Source organism: Zeugodacus cucurbitae, chromosome 5 (assembly GCF_028554725.1).
Source record: "Zeugodacus cucurbitae isolate PBARC_wt_2022May chromosome 5, idZeuCucr1.2, whole genome shotgun sequence".
Lineage (NCBI taxonomy): Eukaryota > Metazoa > Arthropoda > Insecta > Diptera > Tephritidae > Zeugodacus > Zeugodacus cucurbitae.
Window position 1 is genome coordinate 66,499,688 of NC_071670.1, and position 13,486 is coordinate 66,513,173.

At 36.2% G+C, this 13,486-nt stretch overlaps 2 protein-coding genes across 5 annotated transcripts; one reads left to right on the forward strand and one right to left on the reverse strand.

The window, feature by feature from the left end:
* Positions 1 to 2,173: 2,173 nt before the first annotated feature.
* LOC105211748 (segment polarity protein dishevelled) lies at positions 2,174 to 4,485 on the reverse strand. The gene has a single exon (XM_011183353.3). The coding sequence runs from the start codon at positions 3,995 to 3,997 to the stop codon at positions 2,240 to 2,242; it is 1,758 nt and encodes a 585-aa protein (XP_011181655.2). The 5' UTR covers positions 3,998 to 4,485; the 3' UTR covers positions 2,174 to 2,239.
* Positions 4,486 to 4,949: 464 nt separating this feature from the next.
* On the forward strand, positions 4,950 to 12,632 carry LOC105211749 (5'-3' exoribonuclease 1). Of its 4 annotated transcripts, none has more exons than XM_011183355.3 (20): positions 4,950 to 5,122; positions 5,317 to 5,433; positions 5,499 to 5,936; positions 6,004 to 6,445; positions 6,509 to 6,738; positions 6,801 to 6,916; positions 6,984 to 7,176; positions 7,240 to 7,413; positions 7,477 to 7,767; positions 7,820 to 8,088; positions 8,175 to 8,325; positions 8,385 to 8,553; positions 8,608 to 8,840; positions 8,914 to 9,228; positions 9,587 to 9,727; positions 9,800 to 10,007; positions 10,070 to 11,112; positions 11,187 to 11,435; positions 11,509 to 11,643; positions 11,713 to 12,632. In XM_011183355.3, the coding sequence occupies exons 2-20, from the start codon at positions 5,359 to 5,361 to the stop codon at positions 11,776 to 11,778; spliced, it is 4,938 nt and encodes a 1,645-aa protein (XP_011181657.2). In that variant the 5' UTR covers positions 4,950 to 5,122; positions 5,317 to 5,358; the 3' UTR covers positions 11,779 to 12,632. The 4 variants fall into 4 exon arrangements, with proteins under 4 accessions (XP_011181657.2, XP_028895755.2, XP_054086782.1 ...); XM_029039922.2 differs by having other exon boundaries at positions 11,716 to 12,632; XM_054230807.1 differs by having other exon boundaries at positions 8,914 to 9,087.
* The last annotated feature ends 854 nt before the right edge of the window (positions 12,633 to 13,486 follow it).

The window sequence follows — 13,486 nt, forward strand, 5'->3', positions numbered from 1 at the left end:
AGTTAGCATAACAAATAAATAAATACGAAATGCCAATATGCCAAATTTATCGTAAGTGTAAAGCAGAGATATAATACCTGAGCTCAAACGCTTGATACGAAATCTGTGCGTTTGACTCATACCACAAGCAACGGCGCAGTGAAGAGTCTACGTACAATTTGTCAACACTTTGGGATGTGATAAATTCATGATTACTCAGAGCGGTTTTTATAAGCGTTAGAGTAAACGATACGTCTGAACCTAGAGTTCTTGAAACTCTCAACTTTTAAGAACGTGACCTGATATAACAACCTGGAAAATATATCAAGCCGTTCGATGCTTTTGGTACAAACACGGAGACCGCATTATGAAAAGGAATAATCGAGAGGTCGATGGTCTTTGAGCTCCGCCATGGCGATTTTGTCTAACGCTGGGGAACCTGTGTATTATTATACCAAAAGCGGGGATCCTCTTTCGACAGGCCCAGTCACAATATCGATCCACTTGGATATTGGTTGGTAGTCTTCACCGACTCTTATTTCAAATATGTAACTCTCCTCGCTGTTGATTACAATGGGTACTGCCATATCGCAATGGCTCAGTCGGTATGCAGTCCTTTTAATGACCTTTTATTAATCAGAGTCTTGCTGGGTTTTTGAGACAAACTTCTTCTTAACTAGAAGAGCACATGTTCTTGTAGCAAATAGTGGCTGTTTTACGAACAAGTAGGAAAGATTGAGCAACACATCATAAAACAGCTAAAGCTCCAAGTGTATTTGGAAGGGTTTAAAGCCTTCGTCCAGATCATAATTAAGCCACAACACCCTTTTTCTAAAAAGGTTATTAAATTTTTTGATAACCTTCTTAATTATAAAATCTGTAATATATTTAATAAAAATCGTATTAGGGGCGTGGCAGTAGGTCGATTCCACCGCATTGGATAACCGATCGGGAATGTGCCCGAATGAAATATCTAAAAGGTTTCTTTCACTGCTTAAGAAAGTGTTTCTTTGATCTATTCCGAGCCTTCTAATCGGCTCTAAATTTCGGAAATATCAAATATCGGTACTCGAGACCTATGATAGACAACTAAATATAATAGCAACATTTAACGAACCAAATTTTGTATATTTTTTAAAAGATAATTTGAGCATTTTTTTAGAATTTGTTAAAATTTTCCTTTCTTTACTTAAAAAGTTTAGCGATAGTCCAGTGCCAGAAAGTATGCTATGGATATTTATTATTGTTACGGTAATGACAAATATTATTCGAAAATAATCAAATATTTTTTGTTCTTGTAGTAGAGTACTTCAACGCCATTTATTTATTTGTAGTGATCTTACATATCGGTAAGTACTATACGAGAGACCTCTATTACTTTTGATATTGATTTTTAAGCTTGACTTTCAAATGGCATTATTACCTAGTCATATAAGTTATCTGCGATATTTATATTATTGTTGTTGTAGTGGTTATCTAAATCGCTCTTTGAGGGAATTGTTAGCTTTAGTGTAAGGCTAGGCCCTAGAATAACCATTCACCGGAAAGTAGTCGAGGAATATGTTTATTGCTCCACTGTGATTGTTAGTTTACGCTCGTTGAACTTGACGTCGGTCGAGAACAATTCATAACGCTCCTTAACCGGTATCAAACAGGCAACTGCTCTTGAAGAAGTATCCAGAGTATATTTTTTATATTCTGTTATGCTTAAAGGTTCTTCATATGCGTGCTACTAGTTTCAAACTTTAATATCCGCACTCAGAATGCTTTGGACTATTAAGGGACTGACGTTCAACAATTTAGGAGCAATCTTTCCAACTGAACCTATGATAAATATAAAAATATATAATACATATATACTTATACATTTGAAATATTCGTACTTACTCACTCTCAGACAAAATGCAGCCTTACAAGCCTTTGCTATTCTTCTTTACAAATTACTATGAACTTTTAATTCGAGTTCTCATACTTTCCAATTTTTGCCACCTATACTCGTATAAATTTAAAAAATAACCTAAATTCTACAAACCAATGGAAAATATGAAATAATAAGCCGAAAATATATGTTTTTTTTTATTATTTTATTTACTTTATGGTTATCGTTATGTTGTATTTAATTATTTTTATTATCATTGTGGTTACTAAATTCTCCAAATTTTATCCAAAATTATGTATGTATGCATGTAATGTATTTATGTATAATTATGTGTGTATGTACTTGTATATAAAAAGAATAAACACAATTTCATTGCAATTTCTACAGTACGTAATTAAAAACCGACGCATCCTGTTCGTTGGTGCCACGATTCGACGAACCGGAAGATTTATTTGAGCCATGTGCTATGGTCATTTGGTTGGTCTGGTGTATAACCGATGTGATGTCGCTTTGCGATGCTGATATATCCTTGCTCGTCAACACATCTGAACTACTCGAACCGGATGAGATGTGTCGCTCTGTCAAGCCATATTGTATGGGCTGATAACCGTGACTGGGATTATAGGTGGCTGAGTATGGCATATAGATTGGAGGATTCGGCAGTGGTCCAATGTCGCTTGTAATACTTTCCGTATCGGCATGACTGATATTTGAACGACAGTGTGTATTACGATCTTCATTGACCACATAATAACATTGCTCGGAGAATGTCAACTTGTTAACGGTATGTTTAATGTAGTTGTTACGCAGCATTGCCGATACAATTCGACGTGCTTCGCGGCGATCTTGCACATCTTCAACATTTTCCAATACCCAATTAACGGCATCGGCACCAATAAATGCCTTCGGTATGGTTATTTTCAGCCACATTCGATCTCTAATCTCCAAACCGCTATCAGGTTTTGTCATGGCTTTTACAATCTCTTCCAAATTATTTTGATCCAATCGCTCTTTAATCGGTTCCGGTATATCGGGAATAATACTATCGTGTGCAGTCAATGCCTGAGTGTGTGCCACCCATGCGCCCGGATCGATAGGACGAACCGGCTCAGTTCGGGGTATGGTAAAGTAGCCTTTTGGATTTGGATCCCAGCATTTAGCTACAACCAATTTGATGGGACCAGGCTTCTGAACAACCTCACGTAAAACGCGCACAGCCTCATCGTTGGTCATGTTTTCGAAGTTTACTTCGTTTACTTGAAGTATCATATCGCCCGGTTCAATGCGACCATCTAACGCAACAGCGCCACCTTTCATTATGCTGCCCACATAAATTCCACCATCGCCGCCACGATTCGATTGGCCAACAATCGAAATACCCAGGAAGTTAACCGCCTCCATATTAATGGAAACGGTTATGATATTCAACGACATTGTCGAGTCAGTTATCGATGAATAACTCGATGTGCGTGACATACTTGGAGCACGTTTTTTACGTCTTTGTGGTTTTTTACGCACCTGCAACCGTTGAACGCTACTATAGTCGGTCATGTCGCGATCAAGTGTTATTTCAGATTCAGTGCCAAACAGGCTGGTCGAATCCAAATCACTTGAGAGCACTGAAGCAGATTGATATGTAAGAGTATGTTGCATCATCGGATTTGTTATAACGCCAGTATTCGCTATACCTACACCCATGCCTCCACCACCGCCACCACCAACTCCCATTGAAGACATGCCTACTCCCATCATACCACCAACAACTCCACCACCGCCACCAATTTTATGTTGTTGAGCACCACGCATATTTGGACGCACCTCACATTCACTGACTGGCAACTCCGAGCAGTTATCAGACTGATTTGTACCGTCAGCTGAAACCAGCCATGAAACCACTCGCCCATTAAAACAAGGCAATATAGTGGAATCGTCAGCAATTTCCTCTTTTACAACACCAAAATCCGCATCCATGGATTTAAAGAAATATTTGTAGTTGTTATTTTGTTTATTGAGCACCATTTTGAAGTCCTTTAGTGTAACCTGCGCCGAGGGTATGGGAATTTTCACCAAATAAGGGGTAGTCTCGTCATCAATATGATAGATGACTTTTGTTTCATGACTATTCTTATCTGCGTCCATTTTGTTGTTGTGTGTGTATGTGTTTTTATAAATTCGATAAGTGCTAAATTGAATTATTTGTTTGCTGCTGTTTCACTTTATACTTGGAAAAATCTCTTTCATACACTCTTATTGTTTTTTCTTTTCGTTTATATTAATTTGCATCAATACACAGCATTTTAATACCCCGACGAAGTTTCAAGAATTTTTTTCTTTTGGGTTGGGTTAACAGTGGGGCTTGGGCGCTGCTCCTCCGCTGCTGTTCACCGAAGGCGTTGCTCGCGTCGGAGCATGTTTTTTAGCTAAAAGTAGCGACGTTTTCAATTTTCCTCTTCACATATAACTCAGATCGTATACGAAATGTTTATCTTATTGCCTAGATTTAATAAAAACTGTTTTTCTTATTGTTTACAAGTACTTTTTTACTAATTAATTACTGGAAAAAATACGCAGACAGCGAAAAAGCAGCAAGACTATTTGACATTCCGAATTTGAGTTCCACTCGTGTGGATGACGAGTATACTTCGTGCATTGCCCTGGCAGCAGTGTTGGAATTTATTATGTACCAAAACATAATAATAATTTGTATTCGTTTTTTTGGACTTTAATGTGTCAATGCTCAAATATGCAAATTCTAATATTTATAAAAAGATCTTTTTCTTTATATATTTTATTGTCGGAATATTTACGAATTTCTACAATCGTTGTTCAGCACAAGTTCCACACTTTCGGAGTCTTGTGATTTGCAATTGTCAATACAAACTTTTATGAATATGCTATGATATTTCAATAAATATATACATTTAAATATTATTTAGTTTATATTATTTGTAATGAATTTTTTAGTATAATTTTGTTATTATTAGCTAAAATAATGAAAAGTACCTATACAGTTACGTTGCAAGCACAGTTAAGCAAATGCGACTCTGTGTGCTTTTCGAAATCGAACGGGACTTTAAAATAAATTGGCAAATTTTGGTTTTTATTTGCTTTTCATTGCAACAAATGGTGCAAAAAAGTTGGTCTTAGTTCAATTGTTTTGATAGTGATTAAATTAGGATACAATTGCATTAATTTCGCAATTATTTATATTCAATAAACAGTGAATATTTATTAGGAGTTATAATTGTATAATTCTATATTTTGGTATGTTTTCTATTGTTAGCGCGTGGAAATTTTTTTTCAACAAGCACAACAACAAACCAACAGATTGCAATTCTTATTAGATGCAAAATAATTGACAGGACACCAATCAGATTGGTGCTTGTAATGTTTTTTGGAAAAATATAATGCAAAATATTTTAGACGTGAATAATTTATAAATTTTATTCCCTATATAGTTTGTGGGCTGTGACTGTGACCGGTAGAAAAAAACCGTAAATATGGGAGTACCAAAATTTTTTCGCTACATCAGCGAACGTTACCCTTGCCTAAGTGAGTTGGCAAGAGAGCAATGTGTAAGTGTTAAATTTACAGTATTTTAACGTAATTATTAAAAATTGTTTTTGTGTTTCTCCATTAGATTCCGGAATTTGACAATCTTTATCTGGATATGAACGGAATTATACATACATGTTCACATCCTGATGACAGCAACTTTCACTTTACTATAACCGAAGAAAACATGTTTAAAGACATTTTTAACTACATCGATAAGTTATTCTTTCTTATTAAACCACAAAAGTTGTTTTTTATGGCCGTTGACGGCGTAGCACCTCGCGCTAAAATGAATCAGCAGCGCAGTCGGCGTTTTCGCTCTGCCAAAGATGCTGAATTATTAGAAGCAAAAGCTAAAAGTCGCGGTGAGATGCGTGAAACTGAACGCTTTGATAGCAACTGTATCACGCCTGGCACAGAATTTATGGTGCGTCTACAGGAGGCGCTGCGCTATTTCATTAAGAGTAAAATTAGTTCGGATCCATTATGGCAAAAGTGCCGTGTTATACTGAGTGGACATGATGTAGGTCCAGTTATATTTTTTTATAACGTTTTATTTTCAAATGTGTATGTGTGTGTGTACATTTTAGACACCCGGCGAGGGGGAACATAAAATAATGGACTACATTAGATACCTCAAATCACAAAAAGACTATGATCCGAATACGCGTCACTGCCTCTATGGATTGGATGCAGATTTAATTATTTTAGGACAATGTACGCATGAGCCACATTTCGTGGTGTTGCGTGAAGAGGTGAAATTCGGACGTAAGACAAAACAAGCATCCGTGGAGGAGACGCGTTTCTTTCTACTACATTTAGGATTGTTGCGTGAATATCTCGAACTGGAATTTGACGAATTAAAAAAAGTTGATACAAATTTTAACATATCAAATCTTATCGATGACTGGGTACTGATGGGGTTCCTTGTTGGCAATGACTTTATACCGCATTTGCCGTGTATGCATATCTCTTCGAATGCGCTGCCTTTACTATATAAAACCTACATCAAAGTTTACCCAACCCTAGGAGGTAACAGCATATCCATTTAAATTTAAATGCGCCTATTATTACAATTCAATCTCTCATATTTAGGTAACATTAATGAAAATGGAAAATTAAATTTGGAGCGTTTGGAAAAATATTTTGCCGAGCTCTCAAATGTAGAATACGAAATATTTCAAGAGAATCACGCAGATTTGAAATACTTTGAAGCCAAACAAACTAAAAATGGCATAGATGAAGCATTCGATTTCGATATAAGTGAGATAACGAATGAGAATCAAGACGCTGATCTGGCTGATCTAATAGAGAGCAGTAGGCAGGTGAGTGTAGTGGCAAATAAAGCAATTTTAAATAATATTTGCTAATAACTACTTCCATATAGTTTTTAGAAGACGAGAATGAAGATTTGTCCGATGAGGAACAGCATTTGGCCGACGAGTTCGAGACTTATAAGCGCAATTATTATATGAACAAATTGAATCAGAACGAAATGAATTGGTATACATATAATTGCGCTTTTGCCAGCCGCATACACAAATATTTATTTAAATTAATTAAATTGTAGTGAATCCAAGCGAAAACAGGCCATTTGTTACATTACGGCATTGCAATGGATTTTGGATTACTACTACCGTGGTGTACAATCGTGGGATTGGTATTATCCCCATCATTATGCACCATTCATCAGTGACCTGCAAAACTTTAAAGACTATAATATTAAGTTTAATTTGGGTAAACCGTTCCTGCCATTCGAACAGGTAGTTAACTGCACAATTGAAAAAAAAAAACGAAATAAAAACATAAACACAATTTATTGAAAGCTCTTGGCTGTACTACCAGCCGCTAGCAAAGACTTGTTGCCAGCGGCATATCGTGAACTAATGACCAGCACCACTAGTGAGTTGCTCGAATTTTATCCCAAAGACTTTGAAACCGACTTAAATGGCAAAAAACACGAATGGGAGGCGGTCGTACTGATACCATTTATTGATGAAGTGAGTGATTGATAATACTATATGAAATTGTATATATTTATATTTATATTTTTATATGCGCAGAAACGTTTATTAGATGCTATGAAAGCATGCGAAAAGAATCTCACACCAGCCGAAGTTAAACGCAATAGTCATGGCCCGATGCTACAATACGATTACAACCCAGAATCGCAAGGTAGCGCGCCAGGCATATTCACGTTGCGACCGTTATATAGTGTATTCTGCAACGAACAGCAGATTTGGGCTAAAGAAATCGCTGTACCGTCCGACAAGACTGTATGCGTAGAGCTGCCGAATCCCGCGCGTGCAGTCTTCTTTCCTGGTTTTCCGACTATGAAGCACTTGAAATACGACGTAGGTTGTGTGTATTTATATAGTGCATCTATTAACACCATTTATTACATAGTTCGAGTTGAAATTTGCGCGCGTGCGTGTCTTCGAACAGCCCAGTCGTAGTGAAAATCTTATTCTAAAGCCGCATTTGCGTAAAGGCTTTGATGATATTTATCATGTTGCTGAGAAGTATTTGAATCAGATCGTCTATACGGGTTGGCCACATCTAATCAAGTCCAAAGTAGTTGGTATATCCAACAAAGAGAAGTACATTGATGGCGAGGGCATAAAAGACATGGAACCAAGATTATTTCAAATACACATGAAAACCGCACAGGAACAGTAAGTGCAAGAATACAGTTACTTAATGAACTCATTTAAATTATCTGTGTTTTTTAATTACATGTTTGCCTCTCTTCTCTCTTTAGTCTCAGCACACGTATGGGCATAGAATTTGAAGACTTTGCGGTCTTGGTGCATGTGCGCGTGCACGTAGGCACCACTTGCACTTGTGGCAATCAAGGCAAGATCATCATCAACGATGCTTGGGGGCATTCAGTGACCGCCTATCCAGCGCAGGTTAGTTTGAAACACTTCTTTTGTTGCTAAATATTGATTTTGATGTACCGTTATGACAGGCTGTGGTGTCTGAGATATCCGTACAAAAAAGTGTGGCGACGCAGCCCAAAAAGGTGGAAAACTTATTCCCTACCGATAGCACAGTGTTCTTCTTGGGCAGTCCATACTTTGGCAGTGAAGGCACTGTACTTAATCCCATGTTAGTGTATGAATGTGGGCGTTTGAAAGGTAAACAGTTCTTTTTTGATGTTTATGGAATTAATTTAACACATTTAATTACAGTAAACATAACAGTGCTGCCGGAGCCTGACTTCACGGCCGCCCGTTTATTGCAACATAAACTGGAACGTGACTACATAAATTCCTTCCAAGCTGCCGCCATAATTGGTTTGCAAATGCGTTGTCTTGGCCGTGTGACTGGCACGATTCTGGTGGTAGCGGGTGCTAAGCGCAAGGAGTTGCCAGAAAATGTCTCTAAAGTCAATATTGGCTTGCAACTGAAATTTCCCAAACAGGTGTGTGTGTGTGTGTGTAATATAATTCCAATAATTTTCAATATCTTCAATTACTTGCAATTTTAATTTACAGCAAGAAGAGCGTGCCGGCTATTGCCGTCGTATAAACAATCAGTGGTACTATTCCTCAAAGGCCATAACGCTTGTGCAAGAGTATTACAAAAACTATCCAATGGTGTTTGATTATTTAAGTCGTTCCTCAGAACGCAATGAATTTTGTTTTGAAGAAGATCTATTTCCCGAAGAGGTGGGTGAACGTAGATTAGATGAAATTATTACGTGGCTGAAGAGCCAAGAACATGTAAAGGCAGATAGACGTTTGTGTGGCTCACAAACAATGGAGAAGGAGGCGGTAGAGAGCGTACTCGACTCTATCGAACAATTGAAGGTAGTTGGGGATATTTAATGCGTTTTATAATTTTTTTTACTTAATTTTTTTTTTATTTAATATGTTTTTTTATTTCTTCTTTTAATTTTTTTTTGTATTTTTTTTTAATTTTTTTTTTTTAATTTTTTTTTTTTTTAATTTTTTTATGTTTTATTTTTGTATTTATTTTATTTTGTTTTTTTTTTATTTTATTTTTTTTTTTTTTAATTTATTTTTTATTTTTTTTTTTATTTATTTTTTATTTTTTTTTTTAATTAATTTTTTATTTTTCTTTTAAATTTTTTTTTTTTATTATTGTTCGTATTTTATTTTTTTCAATTCCTGAATTTGTCCATTATTTTAATGCATTTATTTTTAGACATTACCCGTGAAGACTGTAAAGCTGCAAGTGAAGCCACATTTGCTGCTCAAACCTGACGTAACGCTGGCAAATATGTACAAGCCAAAGCGTACTGTGAAACTGTTCGATCGTGTTGTTGTTGTAAAGACCACCTACATGGTAGGGCAAGCATTACTCAGTTACTGATAAACAGTTACACTTTCTAAACTGTGTATTCTTATAATCCAATAGGTGCCACTAGGTGCGAAGGGTACCGTTATCGGTGTGTATCCGATAACCGATCCGAATCCCGTACGCATGGAATGTGTAAAGTCCGTAGACATATTCTATGAGATACTCTTCGATAAGCATCTGCCGAGTGGCAACGATGTGTACGGTATTGCCGAAGAGCGTGTTTATAGGGTATCGGAATCGGCGTTGTTGCTGATTTTCGCACAAGGTAACTTTTTGTTATTTTTGTTGTTGTTGTATTTCACTTTTTTTCTCTCACCATTTTGTTAGATAATAAACAAAACGAAATGCAAGATGCGAAGCTGAGTCAATTTGCAAACGATGATCGGAGTGTGCCGAGCAATCACAATGGTTTTGCGCAAACGCAACAACAACAACAACAGAAGCAGCAGCAACAACAACAACCACCAACACAACAAAGTGCACCGAACTATTCCAATAATGGGCCGAGCAGCAGCAACAATGCAAAAATTAGCATTCTCCAACCCCGTGCAGAGCCGTCTTCTAAAGCCTTGTTGCCGGCACAAAACAGTTATAAACGTCCAGGCGGTGGTGGCGCTGCAATCGATCTCGATGACTTCTGGATGCCAGCGGCGGAGACAAAAGTGAAACACACCGTCGCGAAAGACATGTCTATGGCCAATGTTAAAGTGAGCAATGTGGAGAAAAGGAATGGTAAAATCCAGATCAAAGTAATCGATTCAACGACAAAAACAGAAGAGACAACTCCGCATGAGACGGTGAAATTGGACACACAACAAGAGCAACTGATGAAAAAGTTGCTGCTTGGCAATAGAACAACGGACGCTACAGCCACGCCCCCTACAAAAGTGACAACGAATGTAAGCAGCGCAACGAGTGATTGCCAAGCTGGCACGCAAGCCTTAATGAGTTTACTCGGTGTCGGTGTGAACAAGGCCGCCGAGCAGCCTCAAACGAGCGAAAAGGGCACGCCGCAACCGTCGAAGAAGCAGTTACCACAACCGCCGGCTGGTTGGCGCAACGATGCGCAGCAAGCGCAACAAGTGCCGGTAAATAAGCGCCAACAATATCCAGTACCAAACAATCGACCGTTGCAGCCCATTTTTCCACTACAACAACAACAACAGCCACCACCACAATTAGCGCCACAATCGAATGCGTTGCTACCGTACGGCGGCGGCGTCAATAAGTTGCCATACCAGCCGTTGATGCCACCACCGCCATTGCAACAACAACCATATTACAACAATATGGGCGGCTACTTTCCACAAAAGTTGCTGCACCAGCCACCGGCGTATCCAATGCAGCCGCCACACGCAATGCCCTTCCAAGTAAGCTGCTCTGCCGGTCTATTTACTCTGATCTCTATTTATATGCTTCGTTTTTCCGTTCTTCCCTTCTCTAGATGATCCAACCGATTAATGAGCGGCAGCACCAGCAGCCAAACTCGACAATGGAGAGCATGAACCATACGAAGAGCGCTTTCATACCGCTGCAGGTGTTGCGTGGTAACGCCAATCAGCAGTCGCAGCAGCACTTCCCGGCATCACCGCAACAGCCTACGTCACAGAAGGAGCGTCAGCGCACTGTGAGTGGCGTTAAGGGGGCACCGATGAACACCAGGAAACCCAATGTGCAGGGTCTGCAACAAAATGTGAGTTTATTGGTGAATTGGTAATTAATAAGTCCGCATATAAATTTACCGTTATGCCACATACGATCTACAGCTCAGCAAATTGGAAATCAAGTCGGAAGCAACGAGCAAGCAGAATCAGCCACAACAGGAGCAACAGCAGCCGCAGCAAAGCAACACAAAAACAACTACAGACGCCAAGAATGCTGTTGGCAACGCTAAAGCTGAGGTAGTATGATTTGTTGTTGTTTTTAGTTGTATTTTTCTTTATTCAATAAATATTTTCAACGTTTTGCAGCAGCCGAGAAGAAAACGTTCGCCGCGTGTACCCAAGATTGGCGCACGTTTTGACAACGCTCATTGAGCTGTCTTATTGCAGTTAAAAGAAGAAAAAAACAGACAGCTACTGTTGATCAAATAGCTGGCGCACACTTACATGCGTTATTATAAAAAAAGGAACAAAAAAAAAGGAATTTAAAAAAATTAAAAAAAAAAAGATTAGAATTAAAAAGAATCAGTAAAAGAAACAAAAACGGACAAAAGAAGAGAGAAAACCAACCATATGCAGCTCGTTTTTAAAGTCTTACCAAATTGCGCAAAATTATTTTATATACATACATACATACATATACATATATAGTTGCTAGTTATAAATTTTGAGTATTTTTTTTATGTTGTTGTATCGCATACATTTTATTGCATTGTCGCAGTTTCCTTGTAAATTAACATACATTTGCATATACAAACATATATATGTAGTTAAATATATATATATATAGTATATATATATTAACCTAATGTGCAGCTGCATTAACTGCTTATTTTGCCAAATTGTGTCACATAATTGTATTACAAAAAAAAAACTTAATTTAGCGCCATTTTAAGAAAAAAACGCAAAAACAAAAAATCCTCAAGTAAGCTTAACTCTTCGTCTCATGCAACTATATACATACATACATACATACATACTATGCCCCATGCCCAAACTCATATTTTGTAAAAGAAAACGAAAAGCAAAAACAACAAATGCACTTATTTATGTATGTAAATTATTTTAATTATTGTAATTACTTTAACGGTTAAGTGTTAAAAAAAGCGACTGGCCGCGCCTAGACTTACAAGAAATATATATATGTATATGTATTAGCTGACTATATTATGTAAATTAATAATAATAACCAAAACAACAACAATTGGGCATAGAAAAACAAAAACAAACATCAAGTGTTTTATTTTTTATTGTTTTTATTTATTTTTTATTATTTTTATATATTATTTTTTTTATTTTTATTTTTATTTTTTTATTTATTTATTCATATTTTTTTATTATTTTCATTTATTGTTTATATTTATTTTTTTATTATTATTTTTTATTATTTTTATTTATTTTTTTATTATTATTTTTTATTACTTTCATTTATTTTTTAATTATTTTTGTTTATTTTTTTATTATTATTTTCATTTATTTTTTTATTATTTTTATTTATTTTGTTTTATTATTTTTCTTTATTTTTTATTATTTTTATTTATATTTTTTTTATTTTTTTCATTTATTGTTTTTATTTATTTTTTTATTATTTTTATTTATTTTTTTATTATTATTTTTTATTATTTTTATTTATTTTTTAATTATTTTTATTTATATTTTTTAATTATTTTTATTTTTTATTTATATATTTATATTTTTTATAACTTTTTTTCATTTTTATTTCTTTTTTGGGGAGGGTTGCTATTGAAAATTGGAGAATCGGATCAATATAGAATATATGAAAGTAGAATTTGGTACAGAAGAGCACACTAGGGAGGGGCATATTTGGATGTATTTTTTAAGTTAAAAAACAAACTCTCTGCAATCCCTTCCTTTACGTACTCCATCTTACACCATGATAATAGTTGAAATCGGCTAATAACCACGCCCACCTCTCATACAAAGATTAGGCTGAAAACTACTAAAAGTGCGTTCACTCACTAACCAAAAACGTCAGAAACACTAAATTTTGCAGAAGGAAGCTGCACTCAATTATTTGTTTTAAATGGAAAATAGGCGTGGCGATGGCCACTTATGGGTCAAA

Excerpts from the sequence above, each read along its gene's own strand:
- LOC105211749 (XM_011183355.3), top strand. The coding sequence starts at position 5,359 with ATGGGAGTACCAAAATTTTTTCGCTACATCAGCGAACGTTACCCTTGC. Across the intron at positions 7,177-7,239 it reads CGTTCCTGCCATTCGAACAG|CTCTTGGCTGTACTACCAGC; the intron begins GTAGTTAACTGC and ends ATTTATTGAAAG. Across the intron at positions 7,414-7,476 it reads TGATACCATTTATTGATGAA|AAACGTTTATTAGATGCTAT; the intron begins GTGAGTGATTGA and ends TTATATGCGCAG.
- LOC105211748 (XM_011183353.3), bottom strand. The coding sequence starts at position 3,997 with ATGGACGCAGATAAGAATAGTCATGAAACAAAAGTCATCTATCATATT.